Genomic DNA, 17,179 nt, shown 5'->3' with positions numbered 1-17,179 from the left:
GTTTAGGTTTTGTTTTGTATGTTATGAAATATTCCTGTTTTATATATATATATATATATATATATATATATATATATATATATATATATATATATATATATATATATATATATACAGTCGTCTGATTGAACAACAAATGTTGTAGCTGTATAAATAGGGGGGAAATATTACAAGTTTTACTTCTTTATGCTCTTTTTCGTTCATTATTTATTTTAAATGTTATGTTGGCTTCACGGTGGCAGAGGGGTTAGTGCGTCTGCCGCACAATACGAAGGTCCTGCAGTCCTGGGTTCAAATCCAGGCTCGGGATCTTTCTGTGTGGAGTTTGCATGTTCTCCCCGTGAATGCGTGGGTTCCCTCCGGGTACTCCGGCTTCCTCCCACCTCCAAAGACATGCACCTGGGGACGGCGTGGCGCAGTGGGAGAGTTGCCGTGCGCAACCCGAGGGTCACTGGTTCAAATCCCACCTAGAACCAACCTCGTCACGTCCGTTGTGTCCTGAGCAAGACACTTCACCCTTGCTCCTGATGGGTGCTGGTTGGCGCCTTGCATGGCAGCTCCCTCCATCAGTGTGTGAATGTGTGTGTGAATGGGTAAATGTGGAAGTAGTGTCAAAGCGCTTTGAGTACCTTGAAAGTAGAAAAGCGCTATACAAGTACAACCCATTTATCATTTATAGGTTGATTGGCAACACTAAATTGGCCCTAGTGTGTGAATGTGAGTGTGAGTGTTGTCTGTCTATCTGTGTTGGCCCTGTGATGAGGTGGCGACTTGTCCAGGGTGTACCCCGCCTTCCGCCTGATTGTAGCTGAGGTAGGCGCCAGCGCCCCCCGCGACCCCGAAAGGGAATAAGCGGTAGAAAATGGATGGATGGATGGATGTTGATTGTTTTTTTTTGCTTGACCTTCAATGAATGAAATAAAACAAACAAAAGCATACATTTGCAGAGCATGAGGTATTTTACCAATTCAAACCTGTGACATTATCTGATTCAAATGCCTTCAAAAGGGTCAACGTTTAAAACAAACATTACATGTTTAATATTTTTATTCAAAACTGAAGTTTATTGATACATTTCCGAAAAAAATAAAATAAAAAAAATGGCTTTTACACCTTTCAAAAATGTATAGTCTAATTAAATAATGATTAATTGACTAATTGATGTGGAAATTGTAATAAGTTATGGACCTATTGATGAAATACTGTATGCAGTAGCATCTTCTCAGTAGCTATTTAAGCTTAAATGGCGCCCTATGCAAGACCCCAACCCCCTTATCTCAGAAAATTGTAAGCAGCTTTGCAGATAATGATTTTATCCGTGCTTCATCGACAAACACCTTTTTGGATCCCTTGTTGTTACTAAACAGCAAGGAATCTCACACACAGTCCACCTTATTGCATAACCAGACTCTTCTTTGTGTGTTCAAACAAACGAGATAATCTCTCCGAGAGGATCTACTTTCCCCCTGTGCTTTCACAACAAAGCAACACGGCTATAGTCAGAGGGTTTTAACCTGATATCCAGTCCATTGTGTGTCTGTGCTCACTTAGAAAGGTGTCAGTCGTGGGCATCCAGATGACAACGTGATGAAAACAAGATTATGACTTACATCGTATGTGACTTCCTCTCCTAGGTCGGCTTCCATGATGAAGATCTTCGAGATCTTCTCACAAGGCCCATGAAGCACACGAGTCACCAGCGGGTACTCGTCGTCTCTCAAGTGGGTACGCTCTAAAATCAATAATAAAACCAATAAATCGCTCATTCATTAACTAATCCACTGAAGAAAATCTTTTTTTTTCAAGGAAACCCACAAAAAAGATTAAAATCACAACTTACCACCAGACTCATGAACAATATATAGAACAAACTCCTCAGATTTATTTTCCACCTAAAATGACACAAATATTAAAATTTTAATTATATGTACAGTATACATGTGTCTTTAACATTTACAGAACGTTTCCTAAACGTTCACATGGTCTCCTTACAAGCATTTCTAAGAAAAACACAGCAGTGTCCTTCAATGACAACAATAAGCTCTTTTTTTTAATTTTATGACGTACACCCTTAACAAAAACTTTGGGTTGGGGGCTTAGTGTGACGTTAATATGCAAAAATACAAATACTGTATAGTACATGATGTCCTTTTGACTTGCAGTAATTGACGCAAAAGATAAATGCACTTCTAGGCTACAACCAGCAGAGGCACTCTTGAGTCTCACCAAGAAGCCCAGATATGATTGATTGATTGAAACTTTTATTAGTAAATTGCACAGTACAGTACATATATTCCGTACAATTGACCACTAAATGTTGACACCCGAATACATTTTTCAACTTGTTTAAGTCGGGGTCCACGTTAATCAATTCATGGTGAATGGGAATTTGAATTTAGTATAATATTGTATGCTAGCTCAACAAGCATTACTCAAGCATTAAAACAGGATTTCAGAAAATTTAAAGAGAAGTTATCCAATCCCATTGAAAACTGTTTTTTAAGAATGAAATAATTGTTATTATTTACTAGTTGTTGAGCATGAAAATGTTGTGTATTCCAAGTCAGTGCTACATCCAAATTATTGAACAGTGTTCCCTCACCACTTTGTGGTTCACTCTCTCCAGTCTCAGTGCATCGCAGATTTTAAAGTTCCATTGAGTTTCATGTTACAATTACGTCAATTTCCGAGTGTATGAAGTGTCGGTCTGCAAGAACGAAGCATTTAAATCAATTCATTTGATTAGAAAAATGCTTGGAGTATCTCAGACTTAAAATACGAAGACATACATAGAGACTTCAGACTGTACAAAATGCAACTGCCAGACTTTTGATCGGTGCACCCGAAACAGCCCGTATTACCCCCATTTTATGCAGTCTTCATTGGCTTCCAATTAAATTCCGCATTGAGTTTAAAAGTTTAGTCCTGACATTCCGTGCGTTGCATGGTGGGGTCCCTCAGTACATCACTGACTTGCTATGCCCCTATTCTTCAGGGCGCAGCCTCCGGTCTTCAGGCCAGGGTCTTCTAAAGATCTCAAAAAACTTGTTTTAAAACCCGTGGAGACCTAGCATTCCAGGCTATAGCTCCCAGACTCTGGAACAATTTGCGCCAGTCCCACCATGATCTTGACTGTGTTGAAAATTTTAAGAAACATTTGAAGACTTCTCTTTTTAGTTAAGCTTTTAGTTAATGCATTGATTTTAAAACATTGCTGTTTGTTTTTAAATCTTTACATGGACTGGCACCTCAATATATTTCGGACCCTATCCAAATTTACATCCCTGCGCGCGCTCTGAGGTCCGAAAGCCAGCTCCAGCTCGTGGTGCCCAAGACCAGACTTAAGACCAGGGGAGACAGGGCCTTCTCTGTGGTCGGCCCTAAGCTCTGGAACACTCTGCCCCTCCATGTTCAAACTGCTTCCACAGTGGAGTGTTTTATGTCTCGTCTTAAGACCCACTTTTATTCTTTGGCTTTTAACACTACGTGAGTTGTGTGGTCCTCTGTTGTCCTCTGTGTTTTTTATACACTTTTATTTTTATTTTACTGTTTTAATTGATTTTACCCTTTAAAATAGTTTTTAATGATATTTGTTTTTATATTGTTTTTATTGGTTTTATTTTTATTCATTTTTTGTTTTATTCAGTCATTGGTGGAGCATAATATTGTTTTTAACATGGCTGTGCAGCACTTTGGAAACGTTATTGTTGTTTAAATGTGCTTTATAAATAAAGTGGATTGGATTGGATTGGAATGCATTTTTTAACAATCAAATTTGATCCACGTTGTATCCTTTGTATGATGTTGCCCCTGTTGTTTTGATTGAATTGTTTTAATTCATCTATGTTTTGCACAGCGCTTTGTGATTTTATCAGTGAAAAGCGCTTTATAAATAAAATGTACTTACTTACTTACATAGTTTTCACACGGCTGCTGCAAATCGCACATTAGAACGGTGGTGTGTGAGTGATCTGTGTGGCAACTTAACTTCATCAATGAGCACATCTTAAAATAGCAATTTCAATGCTCAGGATGCGTCTTTACAAGAATTAATAAAATGGCAAGCATATTTTTTTTTTTTTATTTAAACAAGGCATTGATGCTATAAAGTGTGTTTTATCTGATTACTTGTGTAATCAAACAAACTAATTGATGGATTATTCAATTACTAGAATCATAAATATATGTGCAGCCCCATTCGAGTGTTTATATGTTTATAATGCCCCAAAAGTTTATACGTTTATAAGGAGGCTAGGATCCTTCAACGTCTCTACAAAGATGTTGAAGATGTTCTACAAGTCGGTGGTGGCGGGCGCTTTCTTGTACGCTGTGGCTTGCTGGGGCAGCGGGCTGAGAGTGAGGGACACAAACAGACTGGACAAGTTGGTAGAGAAGGCCAGTAACGTGGTGGGAGTGGAGCTGGACTTTCTGGCGGTGGTGTCAGAGAGGAGAAGTCTAGCAAAACTCCTGGCCATTATGGACAACACCTCCCACCCACTACACTCGGACCTTGCGGAGAGAATGAGCACGTTCAGTGGAAGGCTCAGACTCCCCAAATGCAACACGGAACAACACAGGAGGTCCTTCACACCGACAGCCATCAGACTGTGTAATGCATACCGGTATGTTCCTTGACTGCACTTAAATGTAGAATATATGTAGTGAAGTGAAGTGAATTATATTTATATAGCGCTTTTCTCTAGTGACTCAAAGCGCTTTACATAGTGAAACCCAATTTCTAAGTTACATTTAAACCAGTGTGGGTAAAGTGTCTTGCGCAAGGACACAATGGCAGTGACTAGGGTGGCTTAAGCGGGAAACGAACCTGCAACACTCAAGTTGCTGGCACGGCCACTCTACCAACCGAGCTATACAGTACCCACACTCTTTTTTTTTATGAAGCCACGCTGATGTAATACGTGCTGAATGTGGCTGGCATTGTCTTGCTGAAATAAGCAGGGGTGTCAATGAAAAAGACAGTGCTTAGATGGCAGCATATGTTGTTCCAAAACCTGTATGTACCTTTCAGCATTAATGGTTCCTTCACAGATGTGTAAGTTACCCATGCCTTGGGCACTAATGCACCCCATACCATCACAGATGCTGGCTTTTCAACTTTGCGTCAATAACAGTCTGGATGGTTCACTTCTCCTTTGTCTGGATGACATGATGTCGAATATTTCCAAAACCAATTTGAAATGTGGACACGTCAGACCACAGAACACTTTTCCACTTTGCATCAGTCCATCTTAGATGATCTCGGGCCCAGAGAAGCCGGTCGCGTTTCTGGATGTTGTTGATAAATGGCTTTTGCTTTGCATAGTAGAGCTTTAACTTGCACTTACAGATGAACCGACAAACTGTATTTAGTGACAGTGGTTTTCTGAAGTGTTCCTGAGCCCATGTGGTGATAGCCTTTAGAGATTGATGTTGGTTTTTGATACAGTTCCGTCTGAGCGATCAAAGGTCACGATCATTCAATGTTGGTTTCCGGCCATGCCGCTTACGTGGTGATTTCTCCAGATTCTCTGAACGTTTTGATGATATTATGGACCGTAGATGTTGAAATCCCTAAATTTCTTGCAATTGTACTTTGAGAAACGTTGTTCTTAAACTGTTTGACTATTTGCTCAAGCAGTTGTGGACAAAGTAGAATATATTTATACTATTCATATATTATATATGTAATATATGTTATATATTATTTATTATTAATATTGTCTATTGTGAGCAAACTGCGGTGCTGAATTTCCCCCAGGGATCAATAAAGTACTTTCTATTCTATTCTAGAGTGTTTATAAAGACTTTAAAGAGTTGGAATTGGGGGTTAAATCCCCAAAAATATTCCTGAGCATGGCCACTGCTGCTGCTCGCTACTCCTCTCACCTCCCAGGGGGTAGAACAAGGGGATGGGTCAAATGCAGAGGGTAATTTCACCACACCTAGTGTGTGTGAGACTCTCATTGTTACTTTAACTTTAAATACATATAATATTCATATAAATCATAAAATAAATATTTGCAGAAATTCCCCTTTCACAGGGAGATCCGGAACACTATACAGCATAAATGCTCCAATAAAAGTCTGTGTGTTTATTTACCCAAAGTGCAAAGAGAGATGGTAATTGGAAGCAGTTGACAATTGGAGAGAGGGTGTTATTTCTGACTCAACCTATTTAACTTTATTTTTTTTTTTTACTTTGATCATGATTTTGGAATACATGAGAAAGTGGAAATGACAATGTAGCTCTCTTAGATCACAATGAACAAGTATGTAGTACAACACAGAAGCTACCTAACCAATGGTAATAGTAGTAGGAAGCAAACTGCTCAGACATTTAAAAACCTGATGACCACATTATGAACGATAGCACAACTTAAAATGGGTCACAAAAACACTAGCTGTACATAGTTCAAACATTTGAGACTGTTCTATTGAGATAAAGCTGGTGCCAAACATCATTGCTATCTGTTCTGTCCCATAGCCTTTAAATAGACTCCCTTTTTAGACCAGTTGATCTGCCGTTTCTTTTCTTTTTCTTCTATGTCCCACTCTCCTTTGTGGAGGGGGTCCGGTCCGATCCGGTGGCCATGTACTGCTTGCCTGTGTATCGGCTGGGGACATCTCTGCGCTGCTGATCCGCCTCTGCTTGGGATGGTTTCCTGCTGGCTCCGCTGTGAACGGGACTCTCGCTGCTGTGTTGGATCCGCTTTGGACTGGACTCTCGCGACTGTGTTGGATCCATTATGGATTGAACTTTCACAGTATCATGTTAGACCCGCTCGACATCCATTGCTTTCCTCCTCTCCAAGGTTCTCATAGTCATCATTGTCACCGACGTCCCACTGGGTCATTATTGTCACCGATGTCCCACTGGGTGTGAGTTTTCCTTGCCCTTATGTGGGCCTACCGAGGATGTCGTAGTGGTTTGTGCAGCCCTTTGAGACACTAGTGATTTAGGGTTATATAAGTAAACATTGATTGATTGATTGATATGGGAACGAATGTTTAAGTATGTTCTGTGGACGCTACAGTATCTGGTAATCAGCGCCATTGCTATTGTATCAACGATTGTTCAATAAACAAGTGAAGTTAATTATATTTATATAGCGCTTTTCTCAGAGACTCAAAGCACTTTAAATAGTGAAACCCATTATCTACATATTTTAGCTACATTTAAACCAGTGCGGGGGACACTGGGAGCAGGTGGGTAAAGTGTCTTGCCCAAAATCACAACAGCAGTGACTAGGATGGCAGAAGCAGGGATTGAACCTAGAACCCGCAAGTTGCTGGCACAGCCGCTCTACCAATGGAGCCACGCCGCATCACAACACCAGGACACTTCTCTTTCTCTTGCAATCAACTGTGACGGAGCGCATTTATGTAATTATCCACAACAGAGTTTGTTGTAAACGTCTACAAAGATTCACATTTGGCATGACCGGTTGTTAAAGGGGACTTCTGACTTATAAATGTTATTACAACGTTGGTTATTCGTGTTAAACAATTCCAACACGTCAAATCATAAGGTTCATGCATTTTGGCGTGAGCTTGCATGCGGTTTTGGATGAGTCTTTACACAAGGTTTTGCAGTCTGGCTACATTGTGACATCACGGACAGGTGGACGTGCTTATTTAGACATTTGGTAAAGAGCTCCCCCTCGGGTTCAGGCTGTGAGGAGACACAAAATGCAGCTCTGTATCGATCAAGGAGTCTGCATGTGTACTTAATGTTGTGACCAGGTGAATCTTTGTAATTGTTCTGGTTTATTTTCCGTGTTTGCAAAAAAAAAAATAGTAGTGACAACTTTGAGGTATATGTTTAAACAGTGTACATTTTCAAAAAACTAAAATTACGGTATACTACTTTTGGAGAGTGTAGGACATGGTTTCGTTTGCAATCTGGGAACGCCTTCACAAACACAAATCCCTTTATAAATATAACTGTGGAGCAATATTTACGCAAAATTTACACCAGAACATGTCCATTGAGTAGTATCAAAACCAGGGTTTTTTAACCATTTTGTTCTCAGGGTCCAACTTTTACTCTGCAGAGGGGACCAGGGCCCACTCCCACACTAAATTAATAATCCTATATATATCTCAATAATTATATCTAACCTACTTCCAGTTCACCAGGATACGCCTTATCAAATGATATGAAACCATGTGTTAATCACAAAGATTACTATCAAGGCTTAGCTCAGGCTGATTGAAAAAATAAACACAAATAAAATATACTTCAAAAGAAGGGACTCATAAAAACTGATGAAAAATACATTTACATACAACTACGCAGTGCTAAAATGAAAACATTTTAACTGAAAGAATAATAAAATATACGTTTCTTGAGTAAACTATCAATAACATTTAAGTGCATATGAAAATACAAATGCAATAAGGTGGCGACTTGTCCAGAGTGTACCCCGCCTTCCGCCCAAATGCAGCTGAGATAGGCTCCAGCGACCCGCCGTGACCCCGAACGAGACATGCGGTAGAAGATGGATGGATGAAAAAACAGCTTCACTAATTTAGTCATAATTTTTGCACTTAAGAAACTTCTCCATGACTTTAGCTCCAGACTTCTTCCGTTTGTTTGATATTGTCTTTACTGCCACAGGTGGTGGAAAAGTGTATTGCATCTTAGTACCGACGAGGCCCCTACGGACCACAGCGGAGAAAAATAATATTTTTTGGCGGCCCAACAATTGGCCCTGGCCCCAATGGTGAATTATGTTGTGCTAGACCACAAGGAGTTGTTTTGAATGTAGAATACAATCATAACAGACCCCCTTTAATGTTCCAGGTTGTTCTGTGTTTGCTCCCCATGTGTTTGGTTGTGTGCTGATTAGCACCTGTGTCTTCCCCTGATTCTTTTAGAGCAGGGGTGCCCACACTTTTTCTGCAGGTGAGTTACTTTTCAATTGACCAACTCGAGGGGATCTACCTCATTTATATATATCATTTATATTTATTTATTTATGAAAGAGACATTTTTGTAAACAAGTTAAATGTGTTTAATGATAATACAAGCATGTGTAACACATATAGATGTCTTTCTTTCACAAAGAAAATAATATAAGTTGGTGTATTACCTGATTCTGATGACTTGCATTGATTGGAATCAGACAGTAATGATGATAACGCCCACATTTTCAAATGGAGAAAAAAAGTTGTCCTTTCTGTACAATACCACATGAAAGTGGTTGGTTTTTGGCATCTAATTCATCCAGCTTCCATACACTTCACAAGAAAAAACATTGGCGGCAAATTCCGTAGCTTGTTTGATTGACATTCACGGCACCCGAGGGTCTTGTGAGATGACGCTGGCTGCTGCCAGTTCATTATTATGAAAAAATGACAGAGAGGAAACACTTTTTATTTCAACAGACTTTCGCGCCGTCCCTTCCGTCAAAACTCTAAAGGCCGACTGCACATTTCCTATCTTCACAATAAAAGCCCTGCTTCATGCTGCCTGCGCTAACAAAATAAGAGTCTCGGAAAGCTGGCGTGCACAAGTGATGTGCATGCCAGCTTTCTGAGGGATCGCTTGTGCACGCCAGTTTTCCGAGACTCTGTATTTAGTTAGCGCAGGCAGCATGAAGCAGGGTTTTTATTGTGAAGATAGGAAATGTGCAGTCGGCCTTTAGAGTTTTGACGGAAGGTACGGCGCGAGAGTCTGTTGAAATAAAAAGTGTTTCTCGCCTTCCTCTCGGTCATATTTTAATACTAATGATCTTCCAGCAGCCAGCGTCATCTCACAAGACCCTCCGGTACCATGAATGTCATTTAAGTGACGTCTTGGTGAAGATTGATGATCACTAATTTTTAGTTCTATTTTTTTTAAAAGCCTGGCTGGAGATCGACTGACACACCCCCCGCGGTCGACTGGTAGCTCGCGATCGACGTAATGGGCACCCCTGTTTTAGAGCAACACCCTACTGTTGCTTTCCTCTTGCTTCCCTGTGTTTGGGTCCACCTTGCCTTGACAATATTACAACTATTTTCAAAAGTACGTCATATAAATACATTGGGAGAATGTTTTAATGTAACATGAATCATAACAGTACAGTACAGTACATATTTGCCTTACCCGAAACTTTTGCAGCAGCATGTTAAGAACTTGTACCGTCGTCATGGCGCTGTTGACACGCACATTAGTGACCGAGCCAAAGGCCGGAGTGAACACAGATGTCTGTAGGGGATGTGACACAAATCCATTACTGACAATGTCCAAGAGAGAAGACCAAACAGAATTTACATCGATTTATCTTCATTATTTCTTGCCTGAACATTTTGTACAGGAAGTCCAGATTAGAAGGGAAATCACTGGTTAAGCAGCTGCACAGTGTTCAACAACACACGCACACACACACACACTCGCACGCACACACAATAGTCCAAGAGGATGAAGTGTTCCTGGTCGGACTCATTAGTCAAATCAGCACATTGTTAAACTGGAACAGTGCAAGTACAGGAACATCCTCCCAGGAAACATCTTCCCTGCTGCACCTGCACCTGTGCCTGTGTGTGTCTGTGTTGGTCACGGACTGTGTTGGGAAAACTTTCAAAAATATATTATAGTTACTAGTTACATTCTTCCAAAAAGTATTTGAATTGGTAAGGGGATAACTCCTTAATACAGGGGTGTCAAACTCAAATACAGAGTGGGCCAAAGTGTAAAACTGAACAAAACCGCGGGCCAAGGTTGAACAAAACCTTTTAATAGGGACCCAAACAAGTTTTACAATGAATATTGAACAAGCGAAGCTTGAATAGGGCAGTACGGTGCTACAGGGGTTAGTGCATCTGCCTCACAATACGAAAGTCCTGAGTAATCCTGGGTTCAATCCCGGGCTCGGGATCTTTCTGTGTGGAGTTTGCATGTTCTCCCCGGGACTGCGTGGGTTCCCTTTGGGTATTTTGGCTTCCTCCCATGGAACAGGCAGAGCTTATATAACGTATTAGTGCAAAATCAACTTTCAAAAAACATCTGTAGTATATTAAATAAAATGTAATTAAAAAAAATAATGCCTCTTTTCTATTTGCAACCTTCTGAGGTAAATATCAACATTAACTTTTTCCACAGGCTAATATATTCAAAAATAAAATAAAAATGAGGTGGGCGGGGTTTGGTAGTATATTGTGTATATTGTAGCGTTCCGGAAGAGTTAGTGCTGCAAGGGATCTGGGTATTTGTTCTGTTGTGTTTATGTTGTGTTACAGTGCGGGTGTTCTCCCAAAATGTGTTTTGTCATTTTTGTTTGGTGTGGGTTCACAGTGTGGCGCATATTTGTAACAATGCTAAAGTTTTTTATACGGCCACCCTCAGTGTGACCTCTATGGCTGTTGACCATGTGTTTGTGAAAGCCGCATATATTATGTGACTTGGCCAGCACGCTGTTTATATGGAGGAAAAGAGGACGTGACAACATGTTGTAGAGGATGCTAAAGGCAGTGCCTTTAAGGCACGGTCCCAATATTGTTGTCCGGGTGGAAATCGGGAGAATGGTTGCCCAGGGAGATATTCGGGAAGGGCACTAAACTTCGGGAGTCTCCTGGGAAAATCGGGAGGGGTGGCAAGCATGGTTATTAGCGGTGAATGTGGTGTTACCGGCGGGCCAGCTCTAATGTTAATTTGATATTGCCTCAAGGGCCAAATGAAATTAAATGGCGGGCCATGTTTGGCCCGCGGGCCAGAGTTTGACACCCATGCCTTAATAGATATAATTAGTTACATTTAAATCTTCAAATATCTGGCGTGTACCATAGAAAAAGTGCATAATGTAATAATATACAGTAGAACCTCGATTTACAAACTTAACTTATCATGAAAAGAAAAGTTTTTATTTTGAAGCATGTTTCTCTAAAACAAGGTTGGCAACCCGCGGCTCTAACGCCGGCCTCGTGGCTCTCTGGAGCTTTTTCAAAAATGTATGTGAATGGAAAAAGATGACAAAAAAATATATTTTTTGTTTTACTATGGTTTCTGTAGGAAGGCTAACATGACATAAACCTCCCTAATCCTTAGAAATCACACTGTTTATTAGAGACTATTTGGTAAGCGCCGTTTTGTCCTACCAACTTTGGCGGTCCTTGAACTCACCATAGTTTGTTTCCATTTACAACTTTCTCAGACTTTTTTAAGACGTGTTTTATGCCACTCCTATTTTTGTCTCATTTTGTCCCTCAAACTTTTTATGTTGTGCGTAAAAGCACAAAGGTGAGCTTTGTTGATATTACGGACTTTTGTGGAGTGCTAATCAAGCATATTTGGTCACTCCTTTACTGCAAGCTAAACGATGCTAACATGCTATTTAGGCTAGCTGTATGTACATATTGCATCAGTATGCCTCATGTGTAGGTATATTTGAGCTCCTTTAATTTCCTTTAAGTCCTCCTAATTTGATATATATGTGCATGTCTCATGACACATTATCTGCATTTATAATAATTGTTTGTGTGCCATGCTGTTCCAGACCACAGCAAACGTTACTCAGCTTGCAAAGATTGAAATAAATCTATTAAAAGAAGACAGCCTGCTGTTTCCTTTAACTCAGACACACACATCTATACCTTTGGCCCTTATAAGCCAGTAATTTCCAGGAGTTATCTCACCCTCTGAGAAGCCTCCATTTTACTAATGATTCTGAATGTTGTAAAAATGTGTAGAATAATAATTACATTTCAACATTTCTGTCAACGAAGATTTGCATCAGCCAGCAAAACATAGTCATTTTGATAGTACTCTAATATAGACACTTACATCATGTGTTGTCTTCATTATAACACTTATTGAAGGCTTTGAATTTTCTACCGCTTATGCTTATCCCTTTCAGGGTCGTGGGGGGGGGGGTGCTGGAGCCTATCTCAGCTACAATCGTCAGCTATAATCGGGCGGAAGGCGGGGTACACCCTGGACAAGTCGCCACCTCATCGCAGGGTCAACACAGATAGACAGACAACATTCACACACTAGGGCCAATTAGATAATTTTTTAAAATTTTCGATCCAATATGGCTCTTTCAACATTTTGGGTTGCCGACCCCTGCTCTAAAAGAAACAATGTAAACATGAATAATGTGTGCCAACCTTGACAAAAGTCTATCTTTCAGTAAATGTTTGTGCACTTTGAACACGATATGAAGCGCTATACAGTACAGAATATCAAACAAACATAACAATTGGTAATGGATCAATGTTTTATTTAATAACAAACTGTCTCTCCTCTTATGCAGCCACCCTGCCGACACACACACACACACACACACACACACACACACACACACACACACACACACACACACACACACACACACACACACACAACACACACTGTCACTTGTCCTGTGGTGCACTCACAGTTTGAGTGAGTCACAAAACTTCTTAAACTAAACTGCCAGGTCGCTACAATGATTAGAAAAAAAGAATAGGAACTACAAAAGAAACTTCCTGACTTTTGCCTGTTCATTGCTTTTTTTGGACTCATATTGAGCTAGAAAAACTAGAAAAATGCTGTAAAACACTATCACACAACTAGTACATTAGATAACGACAGCACTGCTGTGTTGACTAAATGTTTCGAACCACACATTGCCTGTTCATTGCTTTTTTTGGACTCATATTGAGCTAGAATAACTAGAAAAATGCTGTAAAACACTATTACACAACTAGAACAGTAAATAACAACAGCAGAGAGCCTTTGGCCCGCTCACAATGGATGTGCTGCCGAGCACAAAATGGCTGCCCTGAAAGATACACAATGAGTGGATGAAATGTTCGTACACCGAAACAAGGTTTGTCAAAATAAGCATGTTTTTTATTTGATCTGTGGTTCGTAAATCGTAAAGTTCATACCAAAATGAGTTCGTAAATGGTTATTGCTACTAAATGTTTTACCAAGCATGTAAATGTGCGCAGGTTTCTGTGTACCTTGTGGTTATAGAAGTGTCCGTTGATGGAGAACCTGTGTGTGCGTAAACGCTGCAGATCTCTCGCTGTGTTTGTCCTTGACCTCCTTTGGACTTGCATGAAAGAAGCATCACTTCTGGTCCTCAGGAGCTGAGGGGACTTCTCCTCCTCTTGCATTTCCAAGTCCCAATCTCAATGATAAAAAAAAAAAATGTTAACAACTCGGGTAACGTTTAACTGCAGCAGATGGTACTTTTTAAATTAATCAGACTTTTGCCAGATAAAGAAACATCTAAAAAAACAATTGGAACTGAGTATTTTAAAGGGGAACATTATCACCAGACCTATGTAAGCGTCAATATATACCTTGATGGTGCAGAAAAAAGACCATCTATTTTTTTTAACCGATTTCCGAACTCTAAATGGGTGAATTTTGGCGAATTAAACGCCTTTCTGTTAATCGCGCTGGAAGCGATGACGTCAGAATGTGACGTCGCCGAGGTAACACACCCGCCCTTTTCATTTTCAACACATTACAAACACCGGGTCTCAGCTCTGTTGTTTTCCGTTTTTTTGACTAATTTTTGGAACCTTGGAGACATCATGCCTCGATGGTGTGTTGTCAGAGGGTGTAACAACACTAACAGGGAGGGATTCAAGTTGCACCACTGGCCCGAAGATGCCAAAGTGTCTGCCGCCAGACCCCCATTGAATGTGCTGGAGTTTCTCCACATTTTACTGGCGATGCTAAAGCAGACATGGCACAGAGATGTATGGATAACCTGCAGATGCATTTGCAACGATAGTCAACGAAATCACAAAGGTGAGTTTTGTTGATGTTGACTGCCAGCTAATCGATGCTAACATGCTACGCTAATCGATGCTAACATGCTATTTGCCGGCGGTGCTAGAGCAGACATGGAACAGAGATGTATGGATAACCTGTAGATGCATTTGCAACTATATTACGTTTCCTCCCACCCACATTTAATGCGAAAAAAACACTTACCAATCGACGGATTTATGTTGCTCCAGTGTCAAAAGATGCGAAAGTCCTGATCATTTGGTCCACACATTTTACCGGCGATGCTAACGCAGCTATTCGGCCATGCTATGGCTATGAATAGCGTCAATAGCTATTCGCTCAATAGCTTCAGTTTCTTCTTCAATATTTTCATACTCCAACCATCTGTTTAAATACACGCGTAATCTGTTGAATCGCTTAAGTCGCTGAAATCCGAGTTTGAATCCGAGCCAATGACACTATATCTTGCTGTGGTATTCCCATTGTTTGTTTATATTGGCAGCACTGTGTGACGTCACAGGGAAATGGCCAGTGTCTTCGCAGAGAGCGAAAATAAGGCACTTTAAAGCTTTATTTAGGGATATTCCGAGACCGGTAAAATTTTGAAAAAAACTTCAAAAAATACAACAAGCCACTGGGAACTGATTTTTATTGTTTTTAACCCTTTTGAAATTGTGATAATGTTCCCCTTTAAAGAATCATTGTTTTTATGATATTATAGCAGTAATGTTTCCCTAAAGCCTGTTAATGAGCACCAAATGTGAGAAATATCGATCATCTTCCTCATACCTGATACGACCTCGGACTTAGACAAACTTTAATGATCCACAAGGGAAGAGGAAAGTTTGTATACAAACAGGCTTCGCTACACAACTTAAAGAAAAACATGGAATCCTGCTAACTATTTGTCAGTCAGCTACAGAAATCCTGTATGTTTTTCTTGAGCGAAAAGGCTAACCTAGCCTGTTGTTGCAGTTAAAATGCGATTCTATTATTAGCAAATTAGCCCAGATAGCTATGCTAGTGTTGCTAACATTTCGTGTTTCCTGTCCTCACTCCTTAATGTTACGATGTTGTATGTGAGATATGGCATCTATTATTATTACACTGGAAACGTGCAGAGTTATATTGTATATTAGAGATGCGCAGATAGGCAATTATATAATCCGCAACCGCATCACTAAAGTCGACATCCACCCGCTATCCACCCGAACCAACATTTTATCAGAGCCGCAAGCGCCCGCCACCCGCCCGTTGTTATATATTCGGAGTCGGCGACCTTTACCACTAAAAGAGCTAGTTTGACCCGTGTCACAAGGTAAAGAAGGCAATGGGAGCAGCGAACGTTCTCGCGAATATCCGATGGTGATCATTCAGATAACGGGAATAAGGGCGTGCTGTGAAGCCATTGCCTTTGACACCTTCAACAACATGTAGGAACCGTTTGCCAGTCCAGCAACATGCTGTATGCAGCTTACGCAAACACATGTACAAGATTGAAGGGCATACTGGGTGATACAGAGTACACTAATGGTTGTGATATAAACAATTTTAACACTCTTACTAATATGCGCCACACCAAACAAGAATGACAAACACATTTCGGGAGAACATCCTCACAGTAACACAACATAAACGCAACACAACAAATACCCCTAATCCTTTGCATCCATGATACTTTACACCCCCGCGCCCCCAACCCCGCCCACCTTACCGATGCGCGGGGGGGTTTGCTGCTAGTGGGGTGTATAATATAGTCAGGAATTGTCATGGATGCAAAGGGTTCTGGGTATTTGTTGTGTTGCGTTTATGTTGTGTTACTGTGAGGGTGTTCTCATTCTTGTTTGGTGTGGCTTCACAGCGTGGCGCATATTAGTAAGAGTGTTAAAATTGTTTATATCACAACCATTAGTGTACTCTGTATCACCCAGTATGCCTTGCAGTCGTGTGCGTGTGTCAGTGGAAGCCACACACACAACGTATTGCTGGACTGGCAAGTAGATTGAACATGTTGTAGAAGGCGTCAAAGGCAAAGGCTTTATAGCACACACTAATACTTATTAACTGGGTGACTGCCAGCAGACATACTTGAGAATGTTTACGTCAACTAATGTCTTCTTCGCTTTGTGACACAGGTCCAAAATGGCTCTTTGAATGGTAAAAGTTACCGATCTCTGAACCATGTATATCATATATTTCCAAATGGTTCAATCGCCACCCGCCCGGATCTATTTAAAATCTATATTTTCGTCATGTCACCCGCCCGACCCGCGGTTTATCCACGAAATCGCGCATCTCTATTGTATATATAAAAATATACATAAACTACACAATTGTGTCTCTTGAAACCACAAACTCTCTCAGAGACAGCTGTGGACCAACCCAGCTCATTAGCATTAAAGCTACAGACACACATAATTGTGTGAAACCAGTGAGAGTGCTTACTAAAAGCAATTTTAAATT

The 17,179-nt window shown here is 40.5% G+C and overlaps 1 protein-coding gene across 3 annotated transcripts in view; it reads right to left on the bottom strand.

Annotated features, from left to right (window-relative positions):
* The window catches only part of rassf4a (Ras association domain family member 4a), a 79,607-nt gene that overhangs the window by 8,388 nt on the left and 54,040 nt on the right, over window positions 1-17,179 (bottom strand). For all 3 annotated transcript variants that reach the window (XM_061910267.1, XM_061910268.1, XM_061910269.1), the window contains 4 exons: window positions 13,933-14,102; window positions 10,094-10,195; window positions 1,841-1,892; window positions 1,611-1,732 (listed from right to left, as the gene is read on the bottom strand). In XM_061910267.1, the coding sequence (XP_061766251.1) occupies window positions 1,611-1,732; window positions 1,841-1,892; window positions 10,094-10,195; window positions 13,933-14,102 (446 nt within the window). The remainder of the gene's footprint in view (window positions 1-1,610; window positions 1,733-1,840; window positions 1,893-10,093; window positions 10,196-13,932; window positions 14,103-17,179) is intronic.

The sequence above is a fragment of the Nerophis ophidion genome, linkage group LG09 (genome assembly GCF_033978795.1).
Source record: "Nerophis ophidion isolate RoL-2023_Sa linkage group LG09, RoL_Noph_v1.0, whole genome shotgun sequence".
NCBI classification, from domain to species: domain Eukaryota; kingdom Metazoa; phylum Chordata; class Actinopteri; order Syngnathiformes; family Syngnathidae; genus Nerophis; species Nerophis ophidion.
This window is presented reverse-complemented; position numbering and strand designations above follow the sequence as displayed.